The following is a 16,244-nucleotide window of genomic DNA, read 5'->3' as shown; positions in this document are numbered from 1 at the left end:
GAAGCTCAAGAGTTTTGAGACAAGTCTTCCAGAAATTGTTGTGTAGAACCAGCTTTGTTCATAGTGTAGACAGTTTGTTTTCCCATACAGAAAATTGCTGGTATGGATAAACACAGGGTTGGAACTTCCACGTGTGTTAATAGTTAACAGAAGGGCTCTGGGCATATTCAAAAGGACAAACAATCAGGATGTGGTGACTTGCTGGCACACTGTGGGTTTCCCACAGTTGTGTAATCTGGTTACTGGTCATTGTGTGAACTCCTGAGAAGTTGGTTAAAAATTGGCTTCCTTGAATCATTTTATTAGAAATGCAGTGAGTGTTTAAGGAATATGAAAGACAAAATGAACAGGAGACTGTTTTCCACTCTTCCTTCTCCCCAACATGTTAAATCTGGTCATTGAAAGAGTTCAACATCTTTAACCTCTGCTGACAGCACATGCTGCTGCACGCAGGTTAGAGATGTGCAACAGTTGAAAGAAGTACTAACTAGTGCTTCTAGAAGACTCTAAACTAGTGCATTTGTGGTCCAAATTTTCTCCCAGTTGTACAGAAATTAGATGTCTCTGCAATTTAGGTTTTTAGCATCTTCCCTCCCCTCTTCCCAGCTGATCACAGAAATGCGAGTAGGAAGCTGTGCCTTAGATGTTGCATTTGTGATTCTGGACCAGATCTTGTCTTGTGAGATTTTTCTGCTTTTATCTTGCATTCTAGTGGTAAGGCAAAGGGAATGTAATAATATATAGAGAAGGAAAAAGACTGGAGAGTGATGTGAAAAGTCAGTGTGCAATGTGACTGTTCTTCATGATCACTTCAGAGGATTTCTCTAGGTACCATCAAAACAACAAGGCATCTTTGGCATTAAAAAAATCCAACTACTTACCTTGAACTGAATAATTAAAAAATCACAGTCCTGTTAATAAAATCTGTTTGGTTTTCTGAGTAACAAATGTGGTTCATAGTTCAATATTTGCTTGGCTCTTTGAAACAGAAGTAAATGTGATGTGTGAGGGCCTTAGGAATAAAATCCTGTGCTGGATCAGTCCAGGAAGAATCTGTCTGAACTTCTTCCCTGCTCTCAACTTCATGGTAATTCTAGCCAGGAATTCTCAAGGATTTCTGTGTGCATGTAGGTAGTCACATTAGTCTCTTAGAAAACTTAGCCAATTAGTCTCTTAGAATTACTGCTCTCAACTTCATGATAATTCTAGCCAGGAATTCTCAAGGATTTCTGTGTGCATGTAGGTAGTCACATTAGTCTCTTAGAAAATTATTTAGCCAATAATTTCCCGATCTCTCAAAAATGCACTTCCATATATGTATGCTAATAATCATTCTGTCCTGACAGTTTAAGTAATTCATTTGCTTAACTATTCATTTTACTACTTTTTTTTATATACATACATATATATAAATATATATATTTAAAAATTGGCTGGCTTCCCTAAAAATAAGTTGCTGAAGGAGAAAATAAATATGCTGTTGGTTGTACTTACAATAGTGCCATTGTGCAGAGCAGAGCAAGGATCATTTCCAAACGGCCTCAGGTGAAATCTAATGGGAAACAATTTCAAACTGGTCTGAGTTCATTGGGAGAAAGAATGTGTCTTAGATAAACATCTGATCCAAGTTATACTACTCAGTATTATTCCTTCTCTGATTAAGTTCTAATTTTTTTTTCAATTTTAATAAATATTGTTGCATTGGCCAGTTGGAATAAGGAGCCTGTTATATTGTCTTTAATGTGGATTCTATAAAAATGGTTGTTTGCAGGTTACTCTGATTTATGGAGTTGCTGCAGGTTTTTCTTATTACTGAAAATGTTCGTTTTCTGTAAACTGTTTCTGAGGGAGAGGATACTTGGCATTCTGCTGTTCTCCTAGTGATGGCCTTGCAGTCACAGCTTGCAGTTTGGAAGAATGTGCAGTGTTAATTAATATTTGTTTTGGTCTAGGATTCAAATTTATTCCTCATATGTTTACAGGAGAGCTCTGATCTTCCTGCCTCTCTGCTCTTAGCTCAGCATAAGGACAGATCTACTCAGCTAGAAATGCAGCTGGAAAAACCCAAACCTGTCAAACCAGTCACATTTTCCACTGGCATCAAAATGGTAAGATTTGCTTGTTTGGTTTTTTTTAATGCCTTTCAGAAGATCAAGGATTTCCTCATATGAATTCAGAGGTCACTTAAACCTGAGTTGCATGTTACATGAAATAGACTGTTCTCTTCCAATTAAATAAGTAATTAGGAATTAATTGAAGAATTTCATCATTCTGCTAGTTGGAATATTGTGATGATCCACCCAGAAGGGTCATCACAAATATATGGAACATTTTCATTGTGTAGTTGTCAAAAAACAAACTATACCTCTCTCCCTGTGAAGTTGTGGTGTCCTTGAATTATTTTTCTTGTTTGTGTACCAATTCTGGACATTGAAAATTTTGAAGTTCAAGAATCATCTCACTTTCTTCAGATTTATTTTGAGCACTGGAGTAATCTGTGAGTATGAGACTGACAATATAGGAAATTATGCCAAGGTTAAGGACTCTATTTTCATTGTTATTTGGCTGTAGGAAATAACAAGTATTTTTCAAATGTGTCACCTTAGGGTGGCAGCTGAAGATCTCTCAGCATTCCTGTTCTGTGTCATGACATGGCCCAAGCACACACCAGCCTGTGTACATAAATGTACAGCTGGGGGTGGGAGCACGAGTGACTGGTCTTTTCTGCACCTTGCTGGTTTTCTGCTTTGTATTATTTTAAATCTCTTTTTAGACTTTTTTAAAATGTACTTTTTCTAGACTTTGTATTTTAGAATTGATAATGGTAAACTGAATGTCTTAAAAATAGCTAACACTCTCTACTCTCCTCAACAAACCAAGAAGTCAGCAAAGCAAAAATCTGTACATCAAACTAGTTTCCTAACAGTAATCAATTTGTTTTTGCCATGAATATTTGTGCTGTGTTCATTATATGTTAAAGTGTTCACAATGTGGAAGCATTTGCAGCTTATTTTTCCAAAAGCAGTGTCAGTTTTTGCAATGCTGTGCAGATTGTTTTCTTGTTTTCCTGTGGTGTAAATGGATCTTCCTCCTATTTCTTTTAAAACTAACAGTTTAGGGGATATTAATATGCTTTGTGAGAAATTTTGTCTGTATAGAAAAGCCAGTGGACAGAAAATGCCTGTTGTTCTGTTTCAAAAATACTCTGTCTGAATGGCTGTTCTTTTTCTTGCTTTTAAAATACATTGTCAGAATTTCTTAAAGCTGTGTCTGGGCAAAGGAAGAAGATCAGCTTATGTGATGAGGACAGTGGAAGTAGTTTCTAAGTTGTTTCAAAATTAATATTAAATGCAGTATGTGGTAGTGGACATTTGAGATCTGCAGCCCTAAGTAAATTTCATCCAGGAATGGTGAAAGACTTGGCTGAAGAGATTTCCAGCAGCAGGACATTTAAATCCTAATATTTGGAATAATAGGGGATATGCCAGATAACTAATTGCTAATTCATCAGTGTTCAGAAAATGTGAATAGATAAATAATTTAATTTGTTCAATCTCAGGAAACAGAAATTTCCTCACCCTGACTGATCTGAGTCCTAAATTGAAAAAGAACAGTTTATTTGTACTTATTTCTATTAATGTTTTTTAACAGTAAAGTTAATGATAGAAGCATTTGAAGTTGGTGACTACTATTTATGGAAAATGGATTGCATTAAAAAATTTACGCCAACAAAATTACAGGTTTTGCTTAGAAAGATGAATGTTTCCTTATTTTCTTTACAGGTGTTTGATTTGTTTATTACATGACATTATAAAAATACAAATTCTGTTACACTAGTAGCAATATTGGTACTCTGCACAATAAATGGAGGAAGTGTCTAACTTTGTAATTTCTGAAGAAGTTGGTTCCACAGCCTGGGAATGTTTCTGTGGGTGTTCTGCTAGGAGGCAGCTCAGTGCTTGGAAGCAGATGTTGAATTTCTGTGGATGATGTGCAAATTGGCAGTTTACAGGGTCACTTTGACAAACTGGCCTCATTTGAATGAAATGTGTTTTAATAAGGTTAAATGCAAAATGAGAAATAGAAGAGTAAATAACAGGCTCTGGGAAGAGGATTTGGAAGTTTAGCTAAGCAAAACCAGTTTGACCCTCAGCCACAGCATGTGTGGGGGGCCTTGGGTATGCGAATAGTCCAGCAATAAACAGGAAAGGACTTCTCCTCCTGAATGCAATATTGGGAAGAGTTGTGGGCTCCAGAGTTCTGCTGGCTGCATCTTGAGTGCAAAAATCAGAAAGAACGTGAATAGGAGCCACAAAAGTCCATTCAAAGGCAGAAAGATCTGCTCTGTGTGCTGCATTCTGCTTCTGGTTGAGGAGATGGTTCAGGTATGACTCAATTTACACTAAGTACCTCCTTAGCACAGAGCATGCCAGGTCTGAGCAGTGCAGCATTAAATGTAGCAAGAACCAGTAACCTTAAACAAACATCTAAATAGGAACTGAAGGAAGGAATAAGACCTAAAGTTCACACAATGTTCTGCTGGTTAATTGGCCTCACTGTTGAAATTGGCTCTGGAATGCAACGAAATCTCAAATTCTTGATGTTTTCAGATTAGGATTGGGGTGCATCTTGGAAAGTTACTGTAGTTATCAAGTGCAAGTTTGCTGGCTTTGGAGCAGGGTTAGTTTTGTGAAAAGCAGTTCTGCTCATTGCACATGATCCATGAAGGTGGGTTCTAGTGACAGTGTAAGGTGAATTCCCACCTGGCACTCACCTTAGGACATGCTTGTTTGCCAGGCTGAGTGTTTTCCTAAGAACCTGAGATGCTCAGTCCACTCCTTTTGCGTAGGTGTCCACGTGAAGTGGGTGGAGCTTTTCTTGTGCTCTTTGTAGCTGCTTTGGCTTTGTTCCCCTCTAAACCATGGGGTTCACACCACTCCTATTGGTGGGGGAGCTGGAGGGAGTACTGAGAATTTCTTAAGAAATGCAATTCTAATTAGTGCTCTGGCACAACAGTTCTGCAAATTCAGTACATTTGTGTGAAAAATCTGCTTTGTGCCCACTGTCAGAGGCTTAGCAGTGCACATTTAAAGAATCACTGTGTATGTCCTTCCCCATGGCTTTTATTTTTTCCTAATAGTTTGGCCACTGACCTTTTCTGATGGGTGTTTTCCTCTAATTTTGTTTCAAAAGAAGGGAAGCCAGAGTTGGCTGAGCTGATCTGATCTGGAGCTGGTGTTTACACAAAGGGTATGAAAATATGCCACTTGTGGCAATCCACTGGGGTTTTTTTCAGCTTGAACAGAAGTGTTTTTCCTTGGTCAGAGATGTTCTTCTGCCTGACTGCTAATTAGACATGTTTCTTGGTGTCTGAGTTAGGAGCATGTCCATTCTAGTCTCCTGGGCAATGCTCAAGGAAGTTGGCTCATTTAAGGTGTCATGTTAGTGCTGTGGGTTCCTCTGCTTGCAGGGGGACGAGGGAATGTCTTCTAAGCTAAGCAAGAGCATCCCCTATAGCATGAGACAGACAAATAGCTCATGGGGACAGGGTCTCCTTCACTTTTCCTTTTGTGAAATTCCTTTTTTCTTTTTCCTCCTTTCAAGTGGAAGCAGTTTTTCCTCTGTAGTCTGCTCTTCAACTTCTTCAGTAAATTCTGTCCTCTGTGCACAAAGCTTACATTCCAAATCAATCAGTTTGATTTACCTCTTTGAGTAGGGGGAGACAGTGCTGCCAGGCTTTTTTCCTTATCATGTTTATCATATTAAGAAATATACTTTCAGCACATCTGAATATTTTAGAACAGTCTTATTAAAGCCAATCTCAAATCAGGGTAAAGCTACAAAAGAAACTGTAGCAATCTTAATTGCTGCAATAGTGGTAAAAATGAGATTTCCTGTCAATTGTGATAGTGCAGACTTAAGCAGCTGTCAAAAAGAGTACAGTTTGTCTGAAAAGAATGATGTTTCCAGTATTTCTAGGGCTTGTCAGAAGGTGCAAAACAAGGTCTGGCAAGAGAACCATTCTTCTGTTTTTTGCTGAATGTAATGACCATTTCTAGTTAGGTAGCTTTAATGTGGAGCTCATTTGAAGGTGTAAGAGAGATGCTCATATGTATTGCAGACAAATGGCAGTTTGCAAATGCAACAGGAATTGTGTTAACATGAATTTAGTTTCATTCTTACGTCTCTAGTGTTTACAGAACTGTAGAAGGCTTTTCTAGATCTGTGCTTTACCTCACCATTGTGGTTAGAAATGCATAGAAGTGTGGATGTATTTAACTCCTCCTTAATTCATTGAACTGGGAGCAGAGAACCTTTGAATCCATGGCCCAGCTGTTTCCATGTTTGTAGAAAATCTGGGTGCCTTAGACTGGCTCAGCTCATGCCATCTCCAGCACATTTCAGGCTGTGTGTCTGTCCCTTTTCTGTTCCTTCCAGTTTCTTTCCTCTCTTTCCCCAGCCTCCCAGGACACTTAGCCTCTAGTGATGGTATTCTTGGAGTAATCTCATGCAGTTAAAAACTCAATTGCCTCTAATTGGATTGCCCAAAAATGCTGGAAAACAACATAGGTGCCCCCTGGTTTGCTTCTGCTTGGGAAGAGTTTGCCTTCTGGCATTTTGTACCAAATAGCTCAGAATTAATGTAATGCATCATTGACCTTCTAATTCTTATCATCATTTTTGTTTTATTACTTAATAGCAGTGGGAATATTTATTAATAGAACTATTAGTGTAGAGTGTTCTACGTGCTTGATCATTACCAAGATGGTCCCTACCCCAGTGAATTTGCAGTTTAAATAGATGTGTCAGGGAGGGAGGGGAAGCAGATGCCCGGAGGGGATGTTCTCACCCAGGATTAGCCAGCAGAGCAGTGGAGGAAGAAGGAATAGGATCCAGCCCTACTGAATTCCTAACCCCTGGCTCTTCCGCTGAGCCGGGCTCCATCTCCTGTCAACAGCACCCCTGAATGGCAGCGAATTAAGAGTGAAATATCTGCTCCAGCTCCTGCTTCCCTGTCCAAATCACAGCAGCGGTGTTAAATATAACTTTGTGGCTCTGAATATTGCCCAGATTTATTCCAGTTCTTGCAGTTTCAGGTTATTAGTAGCTGGATGCTGAGGAGAGCAGTGTGCAGCCTGGAGCAGCCAGAGGTTGTAGGAGGGAGCAGTTGTAGAACCAATATTTCAGAGGAATGGATTTGTGTCAGACACAGGATGTCTAGGACACCTCAGGAATGTGTGTTACCACTAAGCTGCACATAACAAGTATTAGGGAAGAGATTTTGTGCAGTCTTACACTTGCAGTATTATTCTGATGGGAAATAACCTTCTTATTTTACATTATGTGGAGCTATTTCTTTTAAAACATTGACCTCATCAGCTCAGGTCAAATTAACTGTTCTTTATTATTGCCTTTTCCTGCAATATTGCTTCCTGTGCAAGCAACTGCTCAGCGGCTGCTCCTGTTTTCCAGTCTGTTTCTTTTATAGCTCGTGGAGCAATTATCCAAAATCCTGTTCCAAACACAAAAAAGTCTGTCAAAATACCCTTTTTAATCAATTGTGCTCCTTCAAAGTTGCTTAGACATATGCCAGGTACTCTGAGGTAAGTGAGGTGCATGTCACACTGTGGTTTAGGCTACAGCTATTCTGCAGCTCCTGAGGGGGCCTTACTTTGCCAATTCTTACTGCTCTGGTTTGCTTGGTTGGTTTGTTGGTTTTGGTGCAGTGTGTTTCAGTGTGTGTTTTTTGTGTGCTTTTAGTTTTTGCTTGAAGTTAAAAAATAAAGCAATCAAGGCTCCTTCACTGTTAGCTCAGCTGGTCTATCTTCAGACTGGAATTGTTCAGATGGAATTGATTTCTTTGAGATGAATGCCAGTTTGAGTTTAATTGGTATTTTGTTTTTAATCTTCATTTGGCTCATACCACGCACATTTCTCTTTTACAGCTGGGTGGAATATTTCCCTCTTTGCAACTCTTGGTAGTTTAGAATCACAGCAAAATTACAACACTTATTTTCAAGAGTAACTAGTGTGTTTAGGCATATAGATCCTTTTGGAATAGGCATATTTGTTTAGAGAACATGGATGTAAAGGTAAAATATCCAGTGGCACTGAGCATTCTGTGTCTGTGTGCCTGTGTGTGGTGGCTGTGTCCCAGCTCAGACACTCTGGGCTCAGTGTCAGTGCCAGGAAGAAGAATCCCTTTCCAGAGGAAACCCAAATGCCCCAGTCAGGGGAGTCACAGCACTTTCCAGAGGGTCTCTGATGGAGGTTTTCAGGGAAGCAGCATTCCTGCCAAGCAGCTTCCCTGGAGCAGAGATTCACAGGGGTGCAGGTAGCCCTGGGACAAGTGGGATTCTGCATTTGCTAAGCACCATTTCCTGATTCCTACTCAGAGTGTACATTGCATATTACTTTAGCATTGAATTTTTGTCATCAGTAACAGTGTCTTGTTTTTAACAATGAGCATTAATTTGCTAAGAATACTAAGAATACTGTTAATTTGCTAAGAATAGGATACTATTTCTGAAGAGAGGAAAAAGAAATCATGGCTGCTGGATCTCTACCATTTCTGACAATATGTGGATATAGAATTCAAATATATAAACTGAGGGACACCAAATATGCTGGAAGATGTAACTCAGGTTAGGATTAGTATGCTGGATTTAAAAAGTAATCCACAGTCCTGTGACCTATCTACTGCTCCCTTAAATCTCATAAGTTTATAAATACAATATGACTGCAACTTCCGAGTAGCTTGATGGAAAATGATTAGTAGTAGTAAATACATTTGTCATACTAAATCTCTAGCCCTCTGTTTAAATAAAGATGTTTTGTTAAGAGTCAAGCACATACATGCTGAACTGTGCTTTGAGTTTCTGAACTCGGGTTTTGAAGTGTATGCCAAATAAACTTTATTTAAGTGATCTATCATCAGAATGCTTCCTGTGCATTCCAGCCCATGGACTGAAGTCTAAAACATTAATTGGGTTCTGGCCTTACTAAGTAATTACTGTTATATCAAAGTGCATAAACATTCAGCACATGATGTTGACTTAATGAATTTTGTTCCTTATGTTGGTAAGAAAATGTTTCTGGAGGAAAAAAAGGCAAAGTAAATGACAGTATTTGTTATTTCTCCTCCCTTCATTTACACAGCAATGGCCTTGGAAAAGGAGACTGCATTTTGAAAATGCAGTGCTATGTCTCCCCAAAGCTCTCTGCAGGATTTTAATTTGGAATGCCTTAGGAAATATGCTGTAGTTGAAATTAAGCTGTTTGGTGCACAGACATAATCAGAACTGCTTGACTTGATTCTTTTTTATGGTTGGGCTCTCTGATACTGCTCTGTTAAAATAATATTTGTTCATTTGCTTTAAGGCTCCTCTACATGGCTAAAGCAGCACATGTTTATGTACACATATTAGTATAAATACAAATTAGACCCATAAGTTTGCACAGCTGTAATGACTGGAATTTAGTAAATGAAATAATGCCAACAGTGTTAATTGTACAGGAGTGAATGGCATGACCAATGTGCTTGTTAAAGTGTCTGTGGCCAGCAGTGGAGCAGATCTGTGCTTTAGCTGTCACTTTTTGGAATGGAGCTGTTCTTTGGTAGGGATTTTTAAATTTTTTTTGGTGAGTTGTTTCTTTGTTGTGGATTTTTTTTTTTTGTTTTGGGGTTTTTTTTTGGTTTTTTTTTTTGGTTTTTTTTTTTTTTGGTTTTTTGTTTGGGTTGGTTTAGGTTTTCATTTTGTTTTGTTTGTGATTTTTAGTGTCCTGTTTGGTTTTTGAAGTTGCCCAAGAGCTTACTTGCATGCTTGACTCTTCCCCATCATTTTTCAGAGGACATTTCTGTGACATGCAGCATGTTCTGGTCCCATGGAAAGGTTCATAGGGAGAAAGGAGGCTGCTGGAAGAGTTCAGCCAGGTTGTCATTTGCTTCCTTGCCTGTATGGGAGCAGGCACTGGGACAGAACAGCAGGGATGGGCTGCAGGCTCTAATGTAGGATGCCCAAATTCTATCCCAAGCAGCAGCCAGACCTGCCACTAGCTAAGATAGCACAAAGACATGTTGTAGAGTAATCTAAGGAAAATGTCATTTAAATCAGCCTGAGATCATCCTGTTTCTGAGTCTTACAGCTCTGAATGTACCTTTGCTTGAGTAGGTGTTACTGTGAGCAATAAGGAGGGATCTGACTGAAAGAAAGAAGGTGGCTGAGAGGAGAGTCCAAAAAAACAGCTGGCAGGGAAATAAAGAATAATAAAAAATTTCTCAATCATTGTTTGTTTTGGAAAGATCGTGCTTTAAGCACATGGAAATACTTTACACATTTGAGAAGTGCTGACTTCCTACATGCCTTGTGAAGGAACAGCAAATCATTCATATAATGTAAACACATTTATAGATTGTTCCAATATAACTTTTTTCAGTGCTGCTGTTCTTTTTAACAAGATAGAATTCAGTGCATACATGCTCTTTTGATGCTATACTTTGGCCAAGAGTTACAAACATCATAAACATTAAATATTAGAGTTTGTGCTAAATGAATATTGCAAAGTTATTGAGCCACACTTTTAATGCAAAAAGTTGTTAAACAGTGCTGTTTGATGCACTGTTTGAAAGTAAACTCATGAGAAAGTAGTGCTGGAGTGAAACAGAAATAAATAGCTTGTCCAAAATTGTAAGTGTAAGCATTATGTCTTATAGAGATGATAAAAAGTGGGAGCGGACAAAGTCCCTCTGTGAGGGTACAATTTTAAATCAGGGAAGAAAAAAATAATAAAAAGAGAAGCTGTGGTGCCAGAACTGCAGCAGGTACTTGTGAAATTGTATCATCATAGTGCTGGTTGGGGATCTTGAGGGGTCGTGGGGGCCTTCCCCTTGCCGTGAGGCAGAGCCAGGCAGGGACCTGTCCTAACCTGTTCTGAAAGACTCCTGGAGATGGGGGCTCTGCAGTCTCCCTGGCAGCCTCTGGTAACACTTACTGCCCTTGCTTTTACATCTTAGGGGAAATTCAGTTGTCGCATTCACATTCTCTGAAAAATCCCTTTGCCCAGGAGTTTTCTCCTGGGAAGCTGAGAAGCCTCAGAGAAAAGGAAAACAATTCTTATCTCATTTGCTTCTCCTGTGTTGTGCTCACATGTGGAATGTGTTTGGAGATTGTTTACCCACAGGTGATTGTTTCATTGGGTTCTGGTGTGAGTTGTTTTGACTCTTTGGCCAATCAGGGCCAAGCTGTGTCGAGACTATGAAGAGAGTCATGAGTTTCATTATTATCTTTTTAGCATTCTGTACGTATCCTTTCTGTATTCTTGTATAGTATTCTTTAATATAATATAGTATCATAAAATAATAAATTAGCCTTCTGAGAGCATGGAGTCAGATGCATCATTCCTTCCTGCCACGAGGGTCTCTGCAAATACAATATCCAGTAACTGTGTTTCCTTGACCTGATACAAGCTCATTTTCTGCCTAGGTACATGGCAAAATTAAGCTGTTTTCTACGGTTTTGTAGGTGCTTTTTATGTCCTTGAGGATGACAACGTAAAGAGGACTTTACAGAACTAAATATTTTAGGTCTTAAGAAAAAATGTTCAGGTTCCTTAATTGTCATTTAACAATAAAAACATTGATTTCTTCTGCAAATGGTTGGTAGACTGTCTCTACTCTTACAGACTGGATGTGAAATTACATTCAGCTGAGGACTTTTTTAAAGAGGAAAATTCTTTTAAAGAGAGTAGCAAGAACATTTAAAGAACTGTAGAAAGATCAATGAAGTATTTGAAGCCATTTAGGGAAGCTGTAGTACACTGGAATATGTGCACAGAAGTATGTGTGACCTTCCTGCCATGATCCTTTTTTTCCTTAACAGTTGTCTGCATCTGTGAGAACATCATATGTTTGCTTCTAATCCTTTCTTCTGTTGCTGCTGATCAAAGCAGTTCTGTGTCATTCCTTCATCTCCTCTGTTGTGTACCTGGAGGAGCCCGGGTGACCTGGAATGGAGAGCAGGGATAATGGCCTTGCAGATTCCTCTGAGTCAGCACTCAGTTGGGCCGTGTCTGTTTGTCTTGCTCTGGGAGACTGTTAAGGCACATGTGTGCAGACTTACCTCCCAGCCTGGTTATTACATTTCTCCATGAATTTCTCCATGACCTAGAATCCATTTGTTGATGTGGAATGTGTTGCTCTCACAGCACAGTTAAAAGATCTCCCATATGCCTGTATTTTCTTCCTTCCCTGTTCTTAGGGCCACCTTCAGACAAATTTTGAGTAAGCACAGCTTACAGCTGGCTTTTCTGAAATTCTTGGCAGACTTGGCCATACAAGGAGAGCCAAGAGGAGGACGAGGGATGGCCATAGTGGGAGGCAGTTGCTGGAAGGAACATGGCAGGGAAATCAGTAACAAGTGCTGGCAGCAGCAGTGGTGCCCTCCTGGAGCATGGAATCAGGGCTGCTGGGGATGAGGAGCACAGGGCAGCAGAGGAGACAAACTGGGGAGAACGTGGGGGTCACCATCACTCTGAGGGGGGAGATTTGGGGCAGAGTTGGCAGAAAGGTGGGTGTGAGTGGGATGGGAGTTTCTAGGCAGAAGGGCTGAGTGGTTTCTGCACAAGGTTGGGAATTAGAGGGGAACTCTGGGACAGAAGGATCTGGGGACCTGGGGTTCTGGTACTCATCCATCATCACCATCAGTTCCTGTGTGAGAATCCTGTTCTCTGGGGTCAGCCAGGGTGGTGTGTGTGCACTTGTGTGGCTTCCAGTGTGACACCCACCCACACACACTGTGCTAATCAGGGTTCTGGCTGTGGGCAGGGGTGAATGGGCAGAATTTGTTTCCTGCAGCATCTTCAATTTTGTCCAAGGTACACCAGCCTTATTGATAAATTAATTACTCATATATTGATTTCTTACAAAGAAAAAATCATCAGCGTGTTGGTTGGGGCTGTGCTGCATTTTGTGCATGTACCACCTTTTCTGCACCTTAGCTTCTGCATAATTGCACAGCAAATAAATGAATCTTTGCTACAGCGTCTTAGAGAAGTCAAATTTTCAGTTTTCAAAGGGCAGATTTGTAAATCAAAAATTCATTTAAAAATTAAGATGTATTTCAAAGATCTTGGGGGCCCTAGTTTTCAGTAATGATCATTACCATCCAAGTGCATCTGTATTGCACTAGGGTACTTGAAGAAAGATATTTGGATCAAAGAGACAATGTTTTGTAAGGAGACTTCAAAAGTAGTTTTCCTTAAAAATGTTTGTTCAGGTGCAGAGGGTGAGAGAACGGAATATTGTTTGAGGCAATCGGTGTTGGACATCAAAAGGTGCATGTCCCCATATATATGGAGTGATTGTCAGTCAGGGTGTCTCTGGAAAGGAATATTAACAGCTTTAGCCAGTAAGGAAACAAATTATCATTCACGAAGAAGTGCCTGGGTCTCTGGAAGTTTGGCTTATCCTCATTCCTCATAATATTTTGGGTTTGTCGAGGTTTTTACTTTAGGGGCAAAAAACATGGATAATATTGAAGTACAGAATTGACTAGTTTAATTTATTGTTTTGCTTTGCCTGAGCACAGTTGCTACAAAGCTAACTTCTGTATTTGGGGGAAATGCAAGGCTCAGGTGTAGCTTGTGACCCAATACAGTTCAGCAGAATGTGTGGCAAAGCAGTAAAATCCTCTGCCTCTTGCAAAGTCAGTAATAGCATGGTAATAGGCTGTGTTTTATGCAGGCTGCTTTTTTAAAATATAAAGTACTAAAGAATATTGTGACTACAGAGAAAGCTGCTTTGACTCACTGAGACAAATGTGTGCCGTGGTATGGGCAGGAAATGGAAGGACAGAGAGCACATGTGGAACCATCTATCTAAATTAGCTGGATGGGGGCCAGGAGACTGGGACTTGCAACATTTGCCATGATTAGTAGAAAATGAAATAGTGGTTTTGTGTAAGAATAATGATTCTTGTATTATTCTGAGCAAGTGAGGTAGATCCTGCAGGACACAGATGGTACATTTAAAGGTGGTGCATGTGGAATTGGAGGGCTTTGAAAAGGTAAGTGGTTTGGAGGGAGGAACAAGTTAAAAGTGAGGGCTGTGCACAGGAGGAAAGCAGCATATATATATATTTAGGTCTGAGGCCCATTCTCCTGTTTCATCTCTTGAAAGAGAGGCATAAATAAATAGTGCATCACTCCCTTCTCCAAGGCATAGAGAGATCACAGAAATGTGATCCTCTGCCAGTCAGTCAGAGGCAGTGCTCCAGCAACCAGGAGCTGCTGGGCTGGGCTGTGGGGATGTGCTGACAGATCTAAAGGGGTGGATGTGGGCACCTGATCCTCACCATCCCTGAGCACTCCAGGGCTGGGGCTGCCTGTGTGTGGTACCTGTGTTTGGTACCTGTGCAACATCAAGCAAAAAAGCCACATAATCCCAGTTTGTAATGGTTCCCTGTGATAGCCCTTTGGGTTTGGACAAGCAAAGTTGGAATGATCAATCAGTAAATATTTGAAAAATTTTCTGCCTTTCTGAAGGAATGGCACTGTCTTGGCCTTGCCTGCATACCTAACATTCCTCTTTCTGGTTGTTTACAAGAAAACATGATTAGGATTTTCTTTGGTTATGGGGGAGAAAAAGAGGGCTTGGCATAGAGGGGATTGCAGTGGGAGTTTCATCCTTGCATTGACTTTACCCATGTGGTTTCACTTATGCACCTTAATCTGCCTCTTGGTGGGATGATGCCACATTGAATTCCTGTTTAGGTAGAATCTGAAGCCTAGACAGGGTTAGGCCTGAATTTTTCACATATCAGGCACTTTTGGAATATGGGGTAAAAGCCTCCCATCCCAATCCTTAAGGTGCAATTTATATTAAAGCTTGATGTTGTGTTAGTTTAGTTTCATTGACAGTGTTTTGTTCAGCATTTGCTTTGGGCTAATTTTTAACATGTTTTGTGTCTGGTTAGTTAAGTGTATTTGAAATACAAAATTAAACAGATGTGTCACTTTAAAGTAATATAAATATTCATGAAGATTGTTGTACCCATTTAGCTGTTTGTTGCTTTTAAATTGTAACCAGTTTGAGGTATAGGTGCCAGGTATAACTTTGGCATTGTCTCTCCATCATCTAATTGAAAAATCTTTGGATTTTTTTTTTTAATCCCGAATGAAGTATTGGAAGGATCAGGCCATCATCTAATTGAAAAATCTTTGGATTTTTTTTTTTTTTTTAATCCTGAATGAAGTATTGGAAGGATCAGTGTTATTTTGTTTTTATGAAGACCAAATAATAAATGTAGCTGCACTTAAGTTTTTATTTGGTTTATTTATGAAGAGACAAAGTACACAGCAACTGCAGCTTTTCAAAATGTGGTATTTCTACTGCAGGAAGAAAGCTCCTTTAGAACTGCAGATAATTTATCTTTGTTGTTAAAGGCAGCACTCCATGACCATGCTGGTTCACCTTCTATTGTTTTCAGTCCTTCTCACTGGTAGCCTCAGACTCAGAAATGAAGGAGTGGACTGTGGTGGAGGCGGCAGAGCTGGACCTGTGGGGGGAAGTGAATTTAGACTTAGCAAAGTAAAAACCACTGCTGCATGTTCTGTTTGGAGAAACTTCTGCCTGCAGCTCTGGAGCTGTGAAAGTGCAGTCTGTACCTGGGAAAGGTAGGAGGAGACTGTGTTTTCCTCTGTCTTCTGCACAGGGAAGTTTTTTGCTGTTGTGCATTTTGTTGTGCTTGGTTTTGCAGTCAGAAAAGGAAGCTGGAAAGGCAAGGAATGGCCAGCTGACACTTAGAGGAAGGGGAGAGAGAGCCCCTACCTGTCATGGCCTGTGGGTGACAGGGAGAGACACACACAGCAGCTCTGTCTTTCTGCAGTGGGAGGGATGTGCATGTGCATTGTCAATTGTCCATGACAGCTGACAGTGGGGGGAGGGAGCTTTTGAGGGGAACTCCAAGATTTGGATCAGGGAATGTGAGCTTCGGTCAAAATGCTTCAGTTGTGGTTAATACCAAGCGACTGCAGCTAGTTGGAACATGATTTTTGGATTGAAATATCAATGCCACTTAGGTTGGGTGTTTTTTTTGTTATAGTTTCTCCCTTCCCTAACAGAACATATTTTGCTGAAGGATCAGTTGGAAAACCTGAAGGAATGTGGATGATGTGAGTGTTAGGGTTACTACTCTCTCTGACCACTTTGGCAGACTCACTGAGTTTATAAAACCTACCCCTTTCAT

General features: G+C 40.0%; 1 protein-coding gene across 1 annotated transcript in view; it reads left to right on the top strand.

Moving 5' to 3' along the window:
- The window catches only part of MNAT1 (MNAT1 component of CDK activating kinase), a 119,532-nt gene that overhangs the window by 53,108 nt on the left and 50,180 nt on the right, over window positions 1–16,244 (top strand). The window contains exon 6 of the mRNA XM_041459414.1: window positions 1,983–2,108. Coding sequence (XP_041315348.1) covers window positions 1,983–2,108 — 126 coding nt within the window. The remainder of the gene's footprint in view (window positions 1–1,982; window positions 2,109–16,244) is intronic.

Source organism: Pyrgilauda ruficollis, unplaced genomic scaffold, assembly GCF_017590135.1.
Source record: "Pyrgilauda ruficollis isolate IOZ18807 unplaced genomic scaffold, ASM1759013v1 scaffold135, whole genome shotgun sequence".
NCBI classification, from domain to species: Eukaryota; Metazoa; Chordata; class Aves; order Passeriformes; family Passeridae; genus Pyrgilauda; species Pyrgilauda ruficollis.
This window is presented reverse-complemented; position numbering and strand designations above follow the sequence as displayed.